A 14,868-nucleotide genomic window follows, 5' to 3' on the forward strand; every position below is an offset into this window, starting at 1 on the left:
TAAATGCTCTCCCCTGTAGACCTCTGCACAATACAAACAGCTCTCCCCTATAGGCCTATACACTACTATCATGGCCTAACACATTTACAGAAGTGGAGGAACACCTTCTATGAGGCCCCTATTTCAATATCGGGTTGATATCTTGAGAGATTCAATATGTGGTTTCCATATATTTGACAGATCCAGTAACGTCTTGCACCTTGGTTGGACGGCGAGGTAGAGACAGTATCAGTAATATTGTAATAGGCCAGCAGAGGGGGGAGCGTGTGACAGAGGTAGAGACAGTATCAGTAATATTGTAATAGGCCAGCAGAGGGGGGAGCGTGTGACAGAGGTAGAGACAGTATCAGTAATATTGTAATAGGCCAGCAGAGGGGGGACCGTGTGACAGAGGCAGAGACAGTATAAGTCAATGGAGGCTCCTCAGAGGAGGAAGGGGAGGACCATCCTCCTCAGTGAAATTTCATTAAAAAATATTTTTTTTAAACATTGAAAAAGTTATCCTGTTTAGATACAACTAGACTAAATATATTCATATGTCACCAAATAATTTATTAAAACTCACTGTTTTAAAATCAAGGTCTATAGTAACTTCAACAGCACTCTCTGGGGTAGCACCATGGTGTAGCCGGAGGACAGCTAGCTTGTGTCCTCCTCTGGGTACATTGACTTCAATACAAAACCTAGGATGCTTGTAAGGCCTCACCCCCTTCCATAGACATACATGATAATTATGACCACTTCCAGAGGACAACCTCCAACGAATCAAAGCTTTGCAGTATGAACTGACAAGTTGTCCATCCAATCATAGGATTAGGATCAGAGAATAAATGTAGTGTGTTTGTATTGGGGTTGCGCCGCAGAGCATTTATTGGGGGTTCAACGTGTTGAGAAGCTTGGTGAGAATATTGGATGGAGACTGAGAAGTGATAGTTGAGCATTTTTTTAAATATTATATTATTCAAATGAGTTTCCTCAAATTACAGGAGACGGAGGAGGTAGATTATTGTGTCCAGTTATTGAAATAAATTGCACTTTGCTTTGCTAACTTCAGTAGCAAGTAGCAGTAGCTAGCTAGCTAGCTGCCAGATCAAGTGCGCAGTTTTCGTCACCAATGTTACCGTAAATGTTGTTGACTTTTTGTTGAAGAACCCGTTTCATTCTCTGGGGTACGCGGAAAAGGTGCAAATTAAAACTGAGGGTCGACCTCTGCCTGAGATCAGTTTCATGAAAAAGGAAGATAAAGGTTAGGGCTTCAACACCAATTGTTATCAAAAGTATAGCTGGTTAACAGGAAGCCTTTCATCAAGCCGCCTGTAAATGCTGGCCTTGCCTGCTTTTTGGAAGGTCTGAGCCTCAGGCAAAAGGGGGGTACAGTGACCTGAAGAACATCGATCATTCAGCTAAACGGAAAAACAAAATCAGGGAGCCCCCATCAAATTCAAGCTTCTAGGGAAAAAGCATCATCGATCATGACAAAGGTCTGCGTATTCAAACTGCGCAACACAACGAGAAAGAAAGAAGAAACAGGGATGTTCTCAAGCGGCTTATCAACACCACTGCGTTTTTGGGCAAGCAAGAATTGGCTTTAGAGGACACAACGAGAGGGAAAGTTCCACTAACAAGGGCAACTACAAGGAGCTTGCAGAGGTAATTGCATGTTACGATGCTTTACTTGCTGAACATATGGAACTTTCGACTGTCTTTTCTGGGATGTCAAAATCAATTCAGAATGATTTGATAGCTTCTATCGCATCATCCATTAAAAGTTAGATTAAAGAGAGAGGTTGACGCAGCGCATTTTTTCCGCTCGCGCTCAGGTAGTCTTTCCACTTTCCTCTGGTATTTATTTAGCAAAGAACACAATCCCTCCGGACAGACACAAGCAAAAACTCATTACATAAATGTTGCAGCAGCCTGGGCTACACCTAAACATTAGAAATCTGACATGCTGTATGGGATGAAAACTAGACTATTTTTCAGTCTGATCAACTGTAGGTTACTGATAAGAGCAGCTGCATACAGACTATGTGCCCTGTCCATCTGGTCAGGGTAACTAATTGGTAACGTTATGTATTTATAGTCCATCTGGTCAGGGTAACTAATTGGTAACGTTATGTATTTATAGTCCATCTGGTCAGGGTAACTAATTGGTAACGTTATGTATTTATAGTCCATCTGGTCAGGGTAAACTAATTGGTAACGTTATGTATTTATAGTCCATCTGGTCAGGGTAACTAATTGGTAACGTTATGTATTTATAGTCCATCTGGTCAGGGTAAACTAATGGTAACGCTATGTATTTATAGTCCATCTGGTCAGGGTAAACTAATGGTAACGCTATGTATTTATAGTCCATCTGGTCAGGGTAACTAATGGTAACGCTATGTATTTATAGTCCATCTGGTCAGGGTAACTAATTGGTAATGTTATGTATTTATAGTCCATCTGGTCAGGGTAACTAATTGGTAACGTTATGTATTTATAGTCCATCTGGTCAGGGTAAACTAATGGTAACGTTATGTATTTATAGTCCATCTGGTCAGGGTAACTAATTGGTAAGGTTATGTATTTATAGTCCATCTGGTCAGGGTAACTAATTGGTAACGTTATGTATTTATAGTCCATCTGGTCAGGGTAACTAATTGGTAACGTTATGTATTTATAGTCCATCTGGTCAGGGTAACTAATTGGTAACGTTATGTATTTATAGTCCATCTGGTCAGGGTAAACTAATTGGTAACGCTATGTATTTATAGTCCATCTGGTCAGGGTAACTAATTGGTAACGTTATGTATTTATAGTCCATCTGGTCAGGGTAACTAATTGGTAATGTTATGTATTTATAGTCCATCTGGTCAGGGTAACTAATGGTAACGTTATGTATTTATAGTCCATCTGGTCAGGGTAACTAATTGGTAACGTTATGTATTTATAGTCCATCTGGTCAGGGTAAACTAATGGTAACGTTATGTATTTATAGTCCATCTGGTCAGGGTAAACTAATTGGTAACGTTATGTATTTATAGTCCATCTGGTCAGGGTAAACTAATGGTAACGCTATGTATTTATAGTCCATCTGGTCAGGGTAACTAATTGGTAACGTTATGTATTTATAGTCCATCTGGTCAGGGTAACTAATTGGTAACGTTATGTATTTATAGTCCATCTGGTCAGGGTAAACAAATGGTAACGCTATGTATTTATAGTCCATCTGGTCAGGGTAACTAATTGGTAACATTATGTATTTATAGTCCATCTGGTCAGGGTAACTAATTGGTAACGTTATGTATTTATAGTCCATCTGGTCAGGGTAAACAAATGGTAACGCTATGTATTTATAGTCCATCTGGTCAGGGTAACTAATTGGTAACGTTATGTATTTATAGTCCATCTGGTCAGGGTAAACTAATGGTAACGCTATGTATTTATAGTCCATCTGGTCAGGGTAACTAATTGGTAATGTTATGTATTTATAGTCCATCTGGTCAGGGTAACTAATTGGTAACGTTATGTATTTATTGTCCATCTGGTCAGGGTAACTAATTGGTAACGTTATGTATTTATAGTCCATCTGGTCAGGGTAACTAATTGGTAATGTTATGTATTTATAGTCCATCTGGTCAGGGTAACTAATTGGTAACGTTATGTATTTATAGTCCATCTGGTCAGGGTAACTAATGGTAACGTTATGTATTTATAGTCCATCTGGTCAGGGTAACTAATGGTAACGTTATGTATTTATAGTCCATCTGGTCAGGGTAAACTAATTGGTAACGTTGTGTATTTATAGTCCATCTGGTCAGGGTAAACTAATGGTAACGTTATGTATTTATAGTCCATCTGGTCAGGGTAACTAATGGTAACGCTATGTATTTATAGTCCATCTGGTCAGGGTAAACTAATTGGTAACGTTGTGTATTTATAGTCCATCTGGTCAGGGTAAACTAATTGGTAACGTTGTGTATTTATAGTCCATCTGGTCAGGGTAACTAATTGGTAACGTTATGTTTTTATAGTCCATCTGGTCAGGGTAAACTAATTGGTAACGTTGTGTATTTATAGTCCATCTGGTCAGGGTAAACTAATTGGTAACGTTGTGTATTTATAGTCCATCTGGTCAGGGTAACTAATTGGTAACGTTATGTATTTATAGTCCATCTGGTCAGGGTAAACTAATTGGTAACGTTATGTATTTATAGTCCATCTGGTCAGGGTAAACTAATTGGTAACGTTGTGTATTTATAGTCCATCTGGTCAGGGTAACTAATTGGTAACGTTATGTTTTTATAGTCCATCTGGTCAGGGTAAACTAATTGGTAACGTTGTGTATTTATAGTCCATCTGGTCAGGGTAAACTAATTGGTAACGTTGTGTATTTATAGTCCATCTGGTCAGGGTAACTAATTGGTAACGTTATGTATTTATAGTCCATCTGGTCAGGGTAAACTAATTGGTAACGTTATGTATTTATAGTCCATCTGGTCAGGGTAAACTAATTGGTAACGCTATGTATTTATAGTCCATCTGGTCAGGGTAACTAATTGGTAACGTTATGTATTTATAGTCCATCTGGTCAGGGTAAACTAATTGGTAACGTTATGTATTTATAGTCCATCTGGTCAGGGTAACTAATTGGTAACGTTATGTATTTATAGTCCATCTGGTCAGGGTAACTAATTGGTAACGTTGTGTATTTATAGTCCATCTGGTCAGCGTAACTAATTGATAACGTTATGTATTTATAGTCCATCTGGTCAGGGTAAACTAATTGGTAACGTTATGTATTTATAGTCCATCTGGTCAGGGTAACTAATGGTAACGCTATGTATTTATAGTCCATCTGGTCAGGGTAACTAATGGTAACGCTATGTATTTATAGTCCATCTGGTCAGGGTAACTAATTGGTAACGTTATGTATTTATAGTCCATCTGGTCAGGGTAAACTAATTGGTAACGTTGTGTATTTATAGTCCATCTGGTCAGGGTAAACTAATTGGTAACGTTGTGTATTTATAGTCCATCTGGTCAGGGTAAACTAATTGGTAACGTTATGTATTTATAGTCCATCTGGTCAGGGTAACTAATGGTAACGCTATGTATTTATAGTCCATCTGGTCAGGGTAAACTAATTGGTAACGTTATGTATTTATTGTCCATCTGGTCAGGGTAACTAATTGGTAACGTTATGTATTTATTGTCCATCTGGTCAGGTTAACTAATTGGTAACGTTATGTATTTATTGTCCATCTGGTCAGGGTAACTAATTGGTAACGTTATGTTTTTATAGTCCATCTGGTCAGGGTAAACTAATTGGTAACGTTATGTATTTATAGTCCATCTGGTCAGGGTAAACTAATTGGTAACGTTGTGTATTTATAGTCCATCTGGTCAGGGTAAACTAATTGGTAACGTTGTGTATTTATAGTCCATCTGGTCAGGGTAAACTAATTGGTAACGTTATGTATTTATAGTCCATCTGGTCAGGGTAAACTAATTGGTAACGTTATGTATTTATAGTCCATCTGGTCAGGGTAACTAATGGTAACGCTATGTATTTATAGTCCATCTGGTCAGGGTAACTAATGGTAACGTTATGTATTTATAGTCCATCTGGTCAGGGTAAACTAATTGGTAACGTTATGTATTTATTGTCCATCTGGTCAGGGTAACTAATGGTAACGCTATGTATTTATAGTCCATCTGGTCAGGGTAACTAATTGGTAACGTTGTGTATTTATAGTCCATCTGGTCAGCGTAACTAATTGATAACGTTATGTATTTATAGTCCATCTGGTCAGGGTAAACTAATTGGTAACGTTATGTATTTATAGTCCATCTGGTCAGGGTAACTAATGGTAACGTTATGTATTTATAGTCCATCTGGTCAGGGTAACTAATGGTAACGCTATGTATTTATAGTCCATCTGGTCAGGGTAAACTAATTGGTAACGTTGTGTATTTATAGTCCATCTGGTCAGGGTAACTAATTGGTAACGTTATGTATTTATAGTCCATCTGGTCAGGGTAACTAATTGGTAACGTTGTGTATTTATAGTCCATCTGGTCAGGGTAAACTAATTGGTAACGTTATGTATTTATAGTCCATCTGGTCAGGGTAACTAATTGGTAACGCTATGTATTTATAGTCCATCTGGTCAGGGTAAACTAATTGGTAACGTTGTGTATTTATAGTCCATCTGGTCAGGGTAAACTAATTGGTAACGCTATGTATTTATAGTCCATCTGGTCAGGGTAACTAATTGGTAAGGTTATGTATTTATAGTCCATCTGGTCAGGGTAAACTAATTGGTAACGTTATGTATTTATAGTCCATCTGGTCAGGGTAACTAATTGGTAACGTTATGTATTTATAGTCCATCTGGTCAGGGTAACTAATTGGTAACGTTATGTATTTATAGTCCATCTGGTCAGGGTAACTAATTGGTAACGCTATGTATTTATAGTCCATCTGGTCAGGGTAACTAATTGGTAACGTTATGTATTTATAGTCCATCTGGTCAGGGTAACTAATTGGTAACGTTATGTATTTATAGTCCATCTGGTCAGGGTAAACTAATGGTAACGCTATGTATTTATAGTCCATCTGGTCAGGGTAACTAATTGGTAATGTTATGTATTTATAGTCCATCTGGTCAGGGTAAACTAATGGTAACGTTATGTATTTATAGTCCATCTGGTCAGGGTAACTAATGGTAACGCTATGTATTTATAGTCCATCTGGTCAGGGTAAACTAATGGTAACGTTATGTATTTATAGTCCATCTGGTCAGGGTAACTAATTGGTAATGTTATGTATTTATAGTCCATCTGGTCAGGGTAAACTAATTGGTAACGTTATGTATTTATAGTCCATCTGGTCAGGGTAAACTAATTGGTAACGTTATGTATTTATAGTCCATCTGGTCAGGGTAAACTAATGGTAACGCTATGTATTTATAGTCCATCTGTGTGTCAGGAGAAAATGTGAATGTGATCAAATTTAATTTATATTCAAAGTTGGGCTGGCTATGCTGCCTATACGTTTTCAATCAAAAATGATTAACTGGAATTAATCAATCCACATAATAGCGATGACAGATGTGAGTAAATATTTTGTAAGGCCTATAGTTGCATAGGCCTGCATGATGCAAACATGCACAAAGCAAGCTGAGCCCTGTGAGTTCTATTGTCTATCAGTTTATCTGTGTCTGGGTAGTAGAAATCCCCCTCCTAGTCTAGTCTAAATATCATTCATATGAGCAAGTATAAGGTTTCTGCAGTTTGACAGGGTTTTCATCCCCCCCAGGGCCAGGAGTTTTCTCAGGAGTTTTTTAAAACCATGTGACCTGATTTGGAAAAACTGTTCCTATCATAAACCTTTTTAAAACTGATGAATCACTGTTATACCTTATAGGGTCCAGAGTTTTCCTGGTTAGATTAACAGATAAGGAAAAACTCTGGACCCCAGGGGGTAAAAATTTCCACACCGCTCTGGGACCTATGGTGCCACCAGTCTGACCACTCTGGGACCTATGGTGCCACCAGTCTGACCACTCTGGGACCTATGGTGCCACCAGTCTGACCACTCTGGGACCTATGGTGCCACCAGTCTGACCACTCTGGGACCTATGGTGCCACCAGTCTGACCGCTCTGGGACCTATGATGCCACCAGTCTGACCGCTCTGGGACCTATGGTGCCACCAGTCTGACTGCTCTGGGACCTATGGTGCCACCAGTCTGACCACTCTGGGACCTATGGTGCCACCAGTCTGACTGCTCTGGGACCTATGGTGCCACCAGTCTGACCACTCTGGGACCTATGGTGCCACCAGTCTGACCACTCTGGGACCTATGGTGCCACCAGTCTGACCACTGTGGGACCTATGATGCCACCAGTCTGACCGCTCTGGGACCTATGGTGCCACCAGTCTGACCGCTGTGGGACCTATGGTGCCACCAGTCTGACCACTATGGGACCTATTGTGCCACCAGTCTGACCACTCTGGGACCTATGGTGCCACCAGTCTGACTGCTCTGGGACCTATGGTGCCACCAGTCTGACCGCTCTGGGACCTATGGTGCCACCAGTCTGACTGCTCTGGGACCTATGGTGCCACCAGTCTGACTGCTCTGGGACCTATGGTGCCACCAGTCTGACTGCTCTGGGACCTATGGTGCCACCAGTCTGCTTGCAGTTGTCAGTTATCATCAGGTATGTGGATGATCAGGGCTTTATTCAGGAACGTTTCTTGGGCTACTTTGATGTGTCAAGTGGGCGAGATGCGCAGTCTTGTGTTTGACTTTGTGAATTTTGAGATGTTTGAGTTTAACTTCATGGAGAAACTTGTAGTTCATACCTACAATGGCACAGCTGTAATGGAATGGATCTGCTATTTGTATTTACAGTTAAGTCTCCTCCTGTATGTACAGTTAATCACATACACAATCACATTATTACACATCAATGATTTTACTCCTTGCTTGGACTAACTCATTCTTAGCATTCTTAGTCTAACTGTGTAGGGTGTTTTTTGTCTTCCCAGTCAAATCCTGTCCTGCACTGAAGTCAAGCCTCTGAACACCTCAACTCATGCCTCATACCCTCATTCAATCACTGCTGTGATCCCTTTCCAACACTGTGTAAGGAGCCCTCTCAATCCCATTCCCCATAATATTATACTATAAATGTCTTCATTAAATACTTTAGGTTCAAATAATTATTCTTTGACGATTTTTGAAAGACACTTTGTGGTCTTCGTGCATTCCGCGCCTATACCGTGGGTCTCCCATCCTCCTCATTTTTCAAGTCACCAGTAATATTGTAATAGGCCAGCAGAGTGGGAGTGTCTGACAGAAAGCGAGAGAAGGAAACACTAAAAGTGAGGGAGGGATAAACGAGTCCCAGGGTGGAGGACAGTGTTTCCTGTCGCTGCTGTCACTAACGAGCAGGATGTGCCGTGACCCACAATGCCTTGGGAGATGTGTGGGGAACGGATATGTCTGGTGTCCATCCGTGTTGAGCCAGGTGCGTGGGAGAGGAGCAGAGAAGAGCAGGTGTAAGTTAGGGGGGCAGGTGTGTGGGTGTTGAGCGGATGAGAAAGACGTCACCTTGTCTAACGCTTTATTAATACAACCGCATAAAGCTAGCTGTTCAGTTAAGATCTGTATAGTACCTGGATGAGATGTTGGCTGCCAGAGTTAGATTCAGAGGTCAGGGTTGAGAGCTTGAAGGTTAAATGTAGATGTGTATAGTACCTGGATGAGGTGTTGGCTGTGATCTTCAGGCTCCCAGGGTTGCGTATGAGTTTATCCAGGATGCTGACGATCTGTTCAAACTTGGGTCTGTTGTTCCTCTCCTTCTGCCAGCAGTCCAACATCAGCTGGTACAGAGCTGCAGGACAGTCCATAGGAGGAGGCAGTCTGTAGCCCTCATCCACCGCTTTGATCACCTGGAGGGAGGGAAAGAGAGAGAGAGACACCAAATTGAGACTCTGCATGCAGAATTCTGCTCAAATATCCTCTGTGTACAATGTAAAACACCAAATAATACATGCAGAGCAGAATTAGGCCGATACCCGCTAATGATCAAAATCCAGAAAAGAGACGATAAATTCTACAACCACTTTAAAGGAAGCGATTCCCAAACCTTCCATAACAAAGCCATCACCTACAGAGAGATGAACCTGGAAAAGAATCCCCTAAGCAAGCTAGTCACCTGTTCACAAACACAATCAGACCCCACAGAGCCCCAGGACACATTGGAAAGAATTAACAAAAAAACTGAGCAAACTAGAATGCTATTTGTCCCTAAACAAAGAGTACACAGTGGCAGAATACCTGATTTACCTCAGATTACACAGATCCATAAAGAATTTGAAAACAAATCAAATTTTGATAAACTCCCATATCTACTAGGTGAGATACCACAGTGTGCAATCACAGCAGCAAGATGTGTGACCTGTTGCCACAAGAAAAGGGCAACCAGTGAAGAACAAACACCATTGTAAATACAAACCATATTTCCTTGAACTTTTTGCACATTGTTACAAGACTATTTAGACATAATATGACATTTGAAATGTCTTTATTCTTTTGGAACTTTTGTGAAAATAATGTTTACTCTTCCTTTTATTGTTTATTTCACTTTAGTTTATTATTTATTTCACTTGCTTTGGCAATGTAAACATATGTTTCCATGCCAATAAAGCCCCCTTAAATCCCTCTCAGGTGACAATGCTGTATTTCTGTGTGTATATGTATTTCTGGTTCAGGCCATCAGACCATCAGGCTTCAGACTCAGTCTTCCACCTGGCCGCTCTACGCATCATTTCCTCTCTTAGCAGGAAGTTCATTAGGTCACTCTGGCGACGGTTGCATACTCACGTCCTGATTGGACATCTCCCAGTAAGGCCGCTCCCCATATGACATCACTTCCCAGAGCACGATACCGTAGCTCCAGGCATCGCTGGCCGAGGTGAACTTCCTGTAGGAGATGGCCTCTGGAGCTGTCCACCTGATAGGGATCTTACCTCCCTGAGAGAGAGAGAGAGAAATCACAATGAAAGTATTTTAACACCCATGCCCAGTCATCACATTTCTATTTATTCACAAACTCATCAAATAGTGGAAGCGATATGTGTGTAACTGTGATTCTATTGATGATGTACATTCATGATTTCAGGATTTGTTTTAGGTTAGGTTTGACATGAACATGGATATAAAAAGAGAGAGAAGGAGAGAGAGGAAGGACTGAATGGGGGGTTTAGGTTGTGCCCTCAGCCTCCAGAACTACACGGCCTTGTTCCATTTGTTTCATCTGTGTTTCTTCCTGGGGGAGAAGGAAAAGGCAATAGAGGTAGAAAGAGAGGGGAAGAGAGGTAGAGAGGGAGCCTGTGGGCTGACCCTGTGTTTCTCCTGCTCAGTCTCTACCCTCAGGGGGCTGCTGGACTTACTCAAGGTTTGGCCTGCGTCAGGCCAGTGGAGGAGAGTAAAAGAAAAGAGCAGAGAGAAGAAAAGAGGAGAGGAGCCAAAGCTAACGGACCTCCTGGCCAAGTCACACAACTCCTGGCCAGCTCTCTCTAAACACAAAGCCCTCAGAAAACAAACCACTTCTGCCCTCACACACGCACGCAGGAGCACACACACATGCAAGCACGCAAACACACACACACAAATAAATCCACTTCTGCTCCCTTGAATCCCTGGTGAGTGTACATCAACACAGCCAGCCTCATGAAAAGTAGGATTATACCTATAATGACAGTAGAGTATGACACCAGTGAGACACAGACAGACAGGAGGGGGCTCATGGAACAGCAGAGTGGTCTGACAGAAGAGGGAGGGAGAGAGAACGGCCCGCTGGGTCTGATACAGTCATGTGACCGTTGAGTGTATGAGAACTCAGCTCTATTACTAGTGACACACTAGGGGAAGTCTATTAGCATATTTTAGGGAGTGAGTTTATGGGAGTGAAGTAATAGCTCTGTGAGTGTTTATTTAACATGGGGGTCTGAAGCTGTTATTACACAGAGTTTAGAGCCCTACATACTAATGTTAGGCCACAAGGTGACCACACACACACACACACACAGTATTTTATATAGATGGTGATAGGTTGGATAAACTAGGCTCAAAGGCTTCTTGATGTTGCTTATCTAGTATGTTTGTCATTCCTTTCCCATGATCCTTCAGGAGAACACAAACAAAAGGCTCATTGTGAATTTATGTTAGCGTTATCTCGCCCAGCTTTTATTTATGTACTGCTACCTCGCTCTGCACAGCTGCAAGGTCAGGAGTTTGTGTATGTGTGTGCCTATGTATGTGACATATGAGGTGATTTGTCTCATTGACAGCATGTTTTCAGTGATAGGGCTGGCGAGGGGGAGATAGATCTACAGAAAGAAGGGAGGGAGAGATAGAGAGAGGGAGACAATGCCCTTCTGTAGAAACCTGAGACAGAGGTCAGTCAGTTCAGCTATGTCTGACAGTGATAACCTTTCTCTCTGACCACAGCAACATGTCCACTCACTGTTAGGCACCAGAGTTATGGACAGAGGTTGTTCTTACATGCCCCCCCCCCCCCAAATAAAAATAAAAAATCTAGTTCTGTCCTTGAGCTGTTCGTGTCTATTAATGTTCTGTATTATGTCATTCTGTATTATGTTTCATGTTCTGTGTGGACCCCAGGAAGAGTAGCTGCTGCTTTTGCAACAGCTAATGGGGATCCTAATAAAATACCTAATAGTATCCTGTCTCTGTCAGAAACAACTATTAAACCCATCGTATGTCATTGATAAACCCGACCACCATGTCTTACCCGTGTGGTATAAGCAGCCTCGGGGTCGTCCTCCAGGACTCTGGACAGGCCGAAGTCAGACACCTTACACACCAGGTTGCTGTTCACCAGGATATTACGAGCGGCCAGGTCTCTGTGGACGTAACCCATGTCAGACAGGTACCTCATGCCCGACGCGATGCCACGCAGCATGCCCACCAACTGGATACCAGTAAACTGGGCATCATGTTTCTAGAAGGGGAAGGCAGAGGAGGAAGAGGGGGTGATGAGAGAGGAGGGGAGGGAGGGAGAGAAAGAGAGAGACAGAGATAGAATCAGTCACAGGTGGAATGTCATACCTCTAAAAACAGATGCCACTGGATTGAAAAACAGAATGAATATGACCTTTCTGTGTTAAGAAATACAGCGGAACATTCATATATCAACATCTAAACCAATTACATTAACCTTTTAGATCACCTCTGACATTAACTTGTTCATTTCAAGGTGGATTGTACAATCTCACAACCAAATAGGTCTGACAACATTATGCCAGAGCCTTTGACTAAATAGATGGTGTTTTCCCGGGCACTATATAAACCCAGACCACCTGGTAGAGACAAGCAGAGTCGGATCAAAGCTGCTACAGTCATATAGTCATGACACAAACATGAAGTACACTAATGTGGTGTGGAGGAGAGGAGAGGGATGACTGTGTGTGTGTGTGTTGTATGACAGTTCTCAGTGATAAAAGCCAGGCCACTCTACAACCAGAGGAAATAGCTGGAGAAGGTTGCAATTACTCCATTTTCCATCTGAAGGGATGCTGTGCAGACACACAGGCACATGTGGAAAACTGCTAAAACGGTACCTACACACACACTCCTGTCTGCTCATGTTGATTTAATGTTGTTCTGGCGTTGGTTTGATGTTTTGCTTTGGCTAATTTCAGTAAGCCAGAATTTCTGGTTAGTTAGAGTGGAATGCATGGCATAACTCCATAGGCCAGCGTAGAAAGCATTAAGGTAGTGTGAAGATAATTCATTTAGCTGTGTAATATTTTAAACTCACTTTCAGAAAGCTGTCCAAGGATCCATTCTCCATGTATTCAGTCACTATCATCACAGGTTTACCTGGAGAGAAGAGACAAACTACCAGAATTATTCACATTTGGCAAAACACACACACACACACACCCAGGCACACACACACACAGGCACACACACACACACACACACACACACACACACACACACACACACACACACACACACACACACACACCACACAGGCACACACACGCACACACTGGGTTCAGCAGTACTTCCTCCAGGCAGGATGAAAGGGCCCATGCAGGGCTGAGTGTACAGGTCCACTGGGTCACCTGTCAGAGTGGGACATCTTTATTCCAGCATCAGTAGAGAGTTACTATAAAACAGTAGTGTTATCATCTGGTTCTGATTCACTAGACCAGAGCAGATCACACCAGAGCAAACCAGACAAGAGCAAGGTTTAAAACAGATAGAAACGAGGGGGGAAATTACTTTAAATCAGCCGGGGTCAAATGAACAGCACAGGTGACACGACAGGTATGACTTTAAATCATTTGGGGTCAAATGAACAGCACAGGTGACACGACAGGTATGACTTTAAATCAGTTGGGGTCAAATGAACAGCACAGGTGACACGACAGGTATGACTTTAAATCAGTCGGGGTCAAATGAACAGCACAGGTGACACGACAGGTATGACTTTAAATCAGCCGGGGTCAAATGAATAGCACAGGTGACACGACAGGTATGACTTTAAATCAGTCGGGGTCAAATGAACAGCACAGGTGACACGACAGGTATGACTTTAAATCAGTCGGGGTCAAATGAATAGCACAGGTGACACGACAGGTATGACTTTAAATCAGTCGGGGTCAAATGAACAGCACAGGTGACACGACAGGTATGACTTTAAATCATTTGGGGTCAAATGAACAGCACAGGTGACACGACAGGTATGACTTTAAATCAGTTGGGGTCAAATGAACAGCACAGGTGACACGACAGGTATGACTTTAAATCAGTCATAGTCAAATGAACAGCACAGGTGACATGACAGGTATGACTTTAAATCAGTTGGGTCAAATAAACAGCACAAGTGACACGACAGGTATGACTTTAAATCAGCCGGGGTCAAATGAACAGCACAGGTGACACGACAGGTATGACTTTAAATCAGTCGGGGTCAAATGAACAGCACAGGTGACACGACAGGTATGACTTTAAATCAGTCATAGTCAAATGAACAGCACAGGTGACACGACAGGTATGACTTTAAATCAGTCATAGTCAAATGAACAGCACAGGTGTCACGACAGGTATGACTTTAAATCAGTTGGGGTCAAATGAACAGCACAGGTGACACGACAGGTATGACTTTAAATCAGCCGGGGTCAAATGAACAGCACAGGTGACACGACAGGTATGACTTTAAATCAGTCGGGGTCAAATGAACAGCACAGGTGACACGACAGGTATGACTTTAAATCAGTCATAGTCAAATGAACAGCACAGGTGACACGACAGGTATGACTTTAAAT

At 41.9% G+C, this 14,868-nt stretch overlaps 1 protein-coding gene across 2 annotated transcripts in view; it reads right to left on the bottom strand.

Moving 5' to 3' along the window:
• Positions 1 to 14,868, bottom strand: part of LOC115155740 (ephrin type-A receptor 3) — a 160,023-nt gene that overhangs the window by 12,759 nt on the left and 132,396 nt on the right. For both annotated transcript variants that reach the window (XM_029702651.1, XM_029702654.1), the window contains exons 12-15: positions 13,350 to 13,411; positions 12,321 to 12,530; positions 10,388 to 10,537; positions 9,260 to 9,453 (exon numbers count right to left, since the gene is read on the bottom strand). In XM_029702651.1, coding sequence (XP_029558511.1) covers positions 9,260 to 9,453; positions 10,388 to 10,537; positions 12,321 to 12,530; positions 13,350 to 13,411 — 616 coding nt within the window. The remainder of the gene's footprint in view (positions 1 to 9,259; positions 9,454 to 10,387; positions 10,538 to 12,320; positions 12,531 to 13,349; positions 13,412 to 14,868) is intronic.

Source organism: Salmo trutta, chromosome 20, assembly GCF_901001165.1.
Source record: "Salmo trutta chromosome 20, fSalTru1.1, whole genome shotgun sequence".
NCBI classification, from domain to species: Eukaryota; Metazoa; Chordata; class Actinopteri; order Salmoniformes; family Salmonidae; genus Salmo; species Salmo trutta.